This window comes from Schistocerca nitens, chromosome 1 (genome assembly GCF_023898315.1).
Source record: "Schistocerca nitens isolate TAMUIC-IGC-003100 chromosome 1, iqSchNite1.1, whole genome shotgun sequence".
Lineage (NCBI taxonomy): Eukaryota > Metazoa > Arthropoda > Insecta > Orthoptera > Acrididae > Schistocerca > Schistocerca nitens.
This window is the reverse complement of record NC_064614.1, coordinates 178,586,041-178,593,878: the sequence shown is the minus strand read 5'-3', so window position 1 is coordinate 178,593,878 and position 7,838 is coordinate 178,586,041. Positions and strand designations below refer to the sequence as shown.

The 7,838-nt window shown below is 44.3% G+C and overlaps 1 protein-coding gene across 1 annotated transcript; it reads right to left on the bottom strand.

Annotated features, from left to right (window-relative positions):
- Nucleotides 1-2,797: 2,797 nt before the first annotated feature.
- On the bottom strand, nt 2,798-3,613 carry LOC126235384 (uncharacterized). The gene has a single exon (XM_049944141.1). It carries the CDS (start codon nt 3,611-3,613, stop codon nt 2,798-2,800), a length of 816 nt encoding a protein of 271 aa, XP_049800098.1.
- Nucleotides 3,614-7,838: the final 4,225 nt, after the last annotated feature.

The following is a 7,838-nucleotide window of genomic DNA, read 5'->3' as shown; positions in this document are numbered from 1 at the left end:
TCTCAATATTCCACATTACTGAGCACAGGGTATAGAGAGTAACTGCAACTCCGGGGGAAGCAGGGTGTGAAAATTGCCAAATGTTAGTATGCACGTTGACAGGACCGATTGTGTTCCATAAATCTTATATTTTTCTTGAGTGAATGAAGACTCAATCATGACTTGATGAGTGATGTTACTTGGACGTGGTAGTTTTTATTCTTCGGGCTGATTCAGGCAATCTGTGTGCCCACTTCGGATTTATCTGCCCATGACTCGTAGATTACGATTTTATTCCATTCACCACTATACAGTTTTTACCGTAACGTTCAAGTAAAATTGAAATGCCGTGTGGCTAGGGCCTCCCGTCGGGTAGACCGTTCGCCTGGTGCAAGTTTTTCGAGCTGATGCCACTTCGGTGACATGCATGTCGAAAGGGGTGAAACGATGATGATTAGGACAACACAACACCCAGTCCCTGAGCGGAGAAAATCTCCGACCCAACCGGGAATCGAACACGGGCCGTTAGGCATGACATTTCGTCTCACTGACCACTCAGCTACCAGGGGCGGACAACATTCTAGTGTTGGAATAGTACTGTCCCATGTCAATGATTGTCAAGTTCAGTCTTCTCTGCATTTATTGAGATCAAATAGACCGTGTTATAGTTTCTGATCCAAGCAGGGAACTTTATAATAAACAAAAATTAGCGTGGACAATTATTTTATTTTCTAGTTAGGTAATACCTCTATTTGTTATCTTCTGTTAGGGCCACCCCTGTCCTATTAGTTATCTGTTGCACAATATCTTTTATTAGATGTATATGGGCACGTAGGGGGAGGGGGGGGGGGGGCAGCTGGACTATGGATCAGCTCAACCGATGCGTATCATTCTGACATCCAAAGGGGTATGTCGAAAGCGTAGCTGTACCTTCACAGTTGGCAGTCGCTACTGGACTGCAATAGCAAGCGACCTATTTTCGAGAAACGTAGTGTATACGAGTAAAAACACTTCTTGGGTCTGCCGCCGGATACCACTGCAGAAGTCCGAAAACATTTAATCGAATCAAGTATTCGACATGATAGTCACATTCTGACTGCTGAAAAACACGACTGGGTCACAGTTCTGACTACGGTACCTGCCACCACCTGATGAACAGACGCTTCGATGAAATTTTGTGTGACTTGCACTAAGTTATCCGGCTAGGAGACAGGTAAGTGTATTTGCTAAAGCTGCTCCAAGCGCAAAAGCACTCACATCCCGAGGCCCCAGAGGCGGTGCCTTAAATATGCTTGCATCCTCTACATTGCTGATTCACTTCAACAGACCTATGTACCATTTAGAAAAGAAAATTTATTTTAATTTACTTGCTCATTTCATCAAGCCTACCAGACCAAAAAAATGGTTCAAATGGCTCTGAGCACTATGGGACTCAACTGCTGTGGTCATCAGTCCCCTAGAACTTAGAACTACTTAAACCTAACTAACCTAAGGACATCATACACACCCATGCCCGAGGCAGGATTCGAACCTGCGACCGTAGCAGCAGCGCGGCTCCGGACTGGAGCGCCTAGAACCGCACGGCCACTGCGGCCGGCTCCTACCACAACAGTTTTATCGTCGTTCCATATCGATCATTTTGAGAAGTTACAGTCGATTCTACATCTGCTGATTCCCTTCCATCCAGTAACATGATAAATCTATCACCCCAGACAAATTGTATGAAATAAAAGGAAATGAACTTAAATATTATTCTCCTGACTGCTACGGTGAATGACTTGCGAGAGGATTTTTATGTGCTTCTCATTGGTACTAACAGACTTAAAATATTTCGTAGCATTGGATATTTCTTTAAACACCACCCTCTACACTTGAGCATGTTTATGAAATGTGGCCACACAGTGTTGTAAAGCGGGCAAAATATTTTGTGGCATTGTACTCAGGTCATTATACAAAGAGTAAGAGGCTTACAAGGCGTATACCAGGCGTGAACAAACAGAGATCCGAGAGCGTGAGCGCGAGCGTAGCGCTCCAAGCACGTCGGCTAGTTGGTGAGGAGTTGAGGAGGAAAACAAAAAGAAACGCTGAAGAAGGGGGCCGCTAGAGCGAGGCAGATACTTGTCGCATATCAAGCAGTTTGTTAACAATATTTGTTGAAGATTAGTCCTACATTAGCAGGACTAAGGTACGTGTACCAAATAAGGCCCACCTAACGTTTAGGATTTTCGTATTCAGTTTGCGTAAGTGGTAAGATTCCGAGATCGTAAGTGCAACATCCTACAACTACATTGAGTTCAAAAATAAATGATTTGTGAAACTGGTTTGGCTCATTTAAATAATTTTTTACAGGTGGGGCACAGGAAATTTAGCACTTTGTCTTTTCGTGTCAACCCTACACAATCTTCATGCACATATTTCATACATTTTCTGCAAAGTCTCATGTCGAATATCGTATCTTCACAGCATACGTGACAAAACCAGCCAACCTCTTGCAACACATTCTTAGAGGCAGAACTGCTGCTTGCTTCAGTGGAGTCTTTATTTTTGCATTTTTTCTTTTGAATATTCATTACTGAGGGTGAAATTTTTTGGCGATGTGAATCTGCCTTAGACCCAGTGCTTTCGTTGGTACCATTTTTCTTTTGAGTCTGCGTGAATAGTGCCTTAGACGCGACTTGCGCCTTGTAATTTAATGCCTTCTTCCGTGGTGTTTGGGTTTTGTTCTTCAGCTTTGGGGTTTGCATAATTTCGCTGAAAGAACACTCGAGATCTTCAGGTGCGTCACTATCTTCAAGACTGAAGTCACTTGAGCTATCCTTTACTGAATATGCCTCGCTTTCTGATGAAATGGAATCAATAGACTGGCGCCCCTTTTTGGGGAAGCCTTTGGGACTGATTGGGTCTCCGGCAGTTTCCCTGTTTCAGGGGCAATTGTCATGTCCTCTTCTAGGTCAGGACGCTCTGATGGACGAGAAGGAGCAAATGCACTGTCTGGAATAGCTTCTGGGTCAAAAGGATAAATCCCTGTTGCACGCAACCCAGACATGACATTTACTGGGGATGCTGCTTTTGGCCACACCTTGCTGAAGATTTTTCCAAACACACGTTTATTAATTGCTCTGTTTTCTTCCCTTTCATGTGTAGACCAGTATAGCTGAACTTCGTCATTCCAGTAAGACTCAAACGGCTTGAATACTGATTTATCCATGGGTTGCAGCTCATGTGTTGTGTTGCTGGGCAAGCAGTAAAGTCTGATATTGTGCTCTTCAGCGAAGTCGCAACTTTCTGGGTTCAAGTGTGACGATGCTCCATCAAATATCAAAATGACATCTTTTGCGGGCTTGTATTTGGCAAAATGATGTATCCATTTGATGAATGTCGCAGTATTCATTGAGCCCTTGTCTGTCATTTCTACTGCAGTCCCAGGTGGCAAGTAGTCTCCCCATTCTGGCTTGCGTCGCTTTCCTTTGAAAAGTATCATAGGAGGAATAACCTGTCCAATTGCATTCCCACATGAGACAATGGTAGCATTTTCCCCATGTTGTGGGGCAACAAAGTGCAAGCGTTTCACACCTTTCTTGCCTAAAACATCAGGAGACTTGTGGAGTGCGAGGCGACATCCCTTTTCGTCCATATTGTAGATAAGGTGGGGTTAGTCAAATAACTCCAATTCGTACACGACCGTACTCAGTTTCTGAAAATGATCATTTACAATAATCTTGTTCAGCTTTGCAGCTCTTCCTGGATTCAAGTGTTGTGCATTCCTTCTTGCAATGTCTGGGTGTCTTTGTAGGAAGAGCTTGAGCCACTTGTGTCCAGCCAATCTCTTCGTCTCATTAAAAGGATTCTGCATACTATTCTTTTCACAATATGCATATACACATTTTCTGAGCACTTTTGCTGTAATTGGATACCCAACTTCAGTGAGTCGAAAAATTCTTTGGCAAAGTTCTCTTTCCTGAGCTTCGTCCAAACAAGTTTTTCGTCCCAAACGTTTGGTTGTTAGTCCAGAACGTATGTGGTTGCGTAACGTACGTCGAGGAATCCCGTATGTTTTCGAAGCGGCTCTGACGGGCATTCCTTCAGCAACAGATTCTACAGCTCGTTTTAAATTATCTGCATCCCATATTGCTCGTTTTCTCTGTGGCTCCATCTAAAAACAAACATTACCAGTAAGACTGATCTTCAGAATTAGGTTTGTAAAACTGTGATTATATATATTTTTTAAAGTACCGTACTTCAATTATAGCTACTAAATGTTATTGATCTAAATGCATATCGCCCTGTCACAAAGATTACCAAGAACGAATTTAAAATGTTTTCTTTTGACATTTCTTGCAACGACCAACTAATAGCTCGGTAAAAATGTATAAAATAATTTAGATCTAATTTACAGATAATAAATACGTGTTACATGAGGTTTCCCAGGATACACTGAACTTAAATATGCATTGCAGTTATGCACAGCTCCATACAACAGGGTGCCTAATAAGGCCCGCCCGGGCCTTGTTTGGAGCGCCACGGATGGGCCTTATTGGGAACAATCAGTTTAAAACGCGTGTGCTTTAATTGTTTAAAAAGAAACTTATTGTTAGGAAGATAATGCAACTATCTTAATACAGCACAATTTTCTGTTCATAAATACATATTTACTAGTACAAATACTTCATAACCGAAACGATTGCATTAGATGAAACGTACCGTGCAAATAAGAAGCAGCCCTCCTTTGCTGAACGCCGTAGCACAACTGGAAGTAAAATGGCCGGCACGAGAGCGGGTGCGGAAATAGTTGTTGCCTTTGCCACTAGATGTCACAAACTGTCACTACCGAAGACATTTCGCGCTGTTTTCAAACTTTCTATGCTAGAAAATGAGAGTGGGCTTTATTAGGAACCGGGCCTTATTTGGCACATGTACCTTATGGAATTTACACAATTGTCCAAAAAGAAAAAGGAGGAAAAGCCACACTTGTCAATTTGGAATGACAACTGCTTTATTTTTCATTTCGTTTGAAGACCGTGCTAAGTGCTGAATGTGCCATGAGACTATATAACCTGAAAAAAACACTCATTGGAACACGGTAACAATGCCAGTCAGAAGACATGATGCACTTGTCTTCCGAGGAAAGAAGTGCATGTTGGCTGAACTGAATGCGGGCGCTGGGAAGAAACTGGGGTTAAGGGTAATTAAATTAGGAAAAAATCTTTGGTCAACAGCACCAATTATTTTCATTAAGTCTCTTAATGGTAAGCCATAATAATTTGGTAACAGATGTTCCAGGCACGACTGTTTCGTTTTAGGGCTCAAAAACAACTAAGGTCACACGCACACATGTCAGAACCGTAGAATACAAAGACGAAAAAGGATTTAAAAGCGACTACTCGTTAAGCCGAATCAACGGAAGGAAAGACAGCCGAAAATAGGGACTTCCTCTTGGAGAAAGGTCCATAAAATATGCCGTAGAGACAACGGAGATCCTGAACTTAAGACTGAATGTCCTTCGCCATATTGCCACGGCGGGTTAAAAGTAAAACTTGGTTGACAGCCCGCGCGTTTTTCACTAAAACGGCAAAAATAAATTAGAAGGTAAGTTGTAAAAAATGGGCATTCCGTCAGGAAACTGCGAACTGTCAAAGCTTGATGACAATGAGCACGATCATCACCTAACAAATGGCGATGGTCAAAACGACGTGCCCAGTACGCAACCTAGCTAAAAGGATCTTCTCCCACCGAGAGGGACGAGATCAGGTCGGCCATGCCACTGGGAGAGATTTAAATCCCCAGAGCTTCTTCCCATAAGGGGAATTCCAGTGGTGATGCCAAAGTGACATCACCTGCTGACAGACGACAACACAGATATCGTCCGAGGGAATGGAAGAACTACTGGGCAGATGTAGGAAGACTGCAGCTTTGGCACTACGCCAGACGACCGACGTGACCAAGGACCCACATAAACATTACAATGCTCCATCAAGAGTGAGCAAGTGAAAGCTTTCCTGGACCCGTCGCACTAAGAGATGAACGGTGTACAGAGACTCTGAACGGCGCTGAGAGAGTTGGAGTTAATGACACAATTGAAAAGCCTGAGTCGTCGGGTGTACTGCGTGGCCTGATACAGGACGAAGAGCTCCGCTGATAATACTGAGCAGTGTTCCAGAAGCCGATACCGAAACTCGTCGGTTCCAATCACAAAGGCACACCCGACTCAGGTCAGTCCTAGAGCCATCGGTGTACGCAACGGTACTGTAGCGAAGTTCCGTGTAAATATCGAGAAACGTAAGGCGAAAACGTTGAAAAAATCAGGCAACCAGTTTTCAACCTCTTCAGATTTATATAGTTGCCGAATCGCAGCTGTGTTTAAGATTTTGAAACTTACTGTGATAGAGCGAGTCTGGAATTGTGTTCTTAGGAAGTGAATGAAGTCCAAGGTTAACATGGGCCACCGCACGAAGCCAAGGTGGCGAGGGCTCACACTCGTCAGGAAAGTGTCAGGTAGCGCGAAGTTAAGCTGCTGGCACAACAGCTGAAAGCTAACTCCATGAGGTAACAGAACAGGGACGCGCCTCATAAGGGCAATCAAAGGATTCATCGAAGGAGGAGGCTTTGGACGAATGGCCAGGCATATCAGACAAGTGGCATGCGTATCTGCTGAGGAGAAAGTCACGGCGGAATAACAGTGGTAGTTCGGCAGCTTCTGCATACAAACTCTCAACCGGGTTAGTGTAAAAGGTGCCAGTGGTCAAACAGATGCCACGATGGTGGATTGTATTGAGACGGTGTAAGATGGACGAACGTGCATATGCATAAATGAAACACCCGTAGTCTAGTTTCGAATGGACAAGGAATCGATACAAACGGAGGAGGGTGGTCCGATCTGCTCCCCAGGGAGTATTGCTGAGAACATGTAGGACACTGAGTGATTGGGTACAGTGGGCAGCCAAGTAGGACACTTGGCAGGACCAAGAAAATTTCCTGTCGAGCATGAGACCCAGGAATTTTGCAGTTTCAGCGAACGGAAGAGCAGGTCGAAGATGTAAAGACGCTGGAGGAAACACATGGCGCCAACAGAAAGTCATACAAACGGTTTTGTCTGTTGAAAAGAAAAAGGCATTGTTTGATGCTCTACGGGTAAAGACGATCGAGACACCGCTGACGACGCCACTAAAGAAAACAAGTTAGAGGAGAGCTGCGATTGATCGCAAAATCGTCAACGGAAAGAGAGCCGGAGATGCTCGGAGGGAGACAGGCCGTAAAAGGGTTAATGCCGATAGCTGAGAGAACGACGCTCAGGAAAGATCCCTGAGGCACACCGTTTTCCTGGATAAACGTGTCTAACAAGGCAGAACCAACACGTACCGTGGAAACACTGTCTTTGAAAATTTCCTGAAAGAAATGGGGCATCCGACCTTGGAAGCTCCACATCTAGAGAGTATGGAGGGTACCAGTCCTCCAGCAGGTGTCGTAGGCTTTCTCCAAATCAAAAACCGCGGCCACAGTCTGGTATTTTCGCAGAAAACCATGTATGAGATGTGTTGACAAACTGACGAAATGGTCAACTGCAGAAAGGCGCACTCTAAATCCACATTGTGCAGAAGTTTGTAAATTGCGAGACTCGAGCCACTGTACCAGCTAGGCATGAATCATACGCTCCATCACCTTGGAAACACAGCTAGTGAGAGAAACGGGTGATAACCAGAAGGAAGGGGTTTTTCCTTACTGTACTTAGGTTTGGGTATGACAGTGGCATCACGCCAGCGTCTGGGAAACTTGCTCTCTGCCCAGATGCGATTGTACGGATGAAGGAGAAAACACGTGCCTGCAAGAGAAAAGTGCTGCAACATCTGGGGCAGAGGATCCGA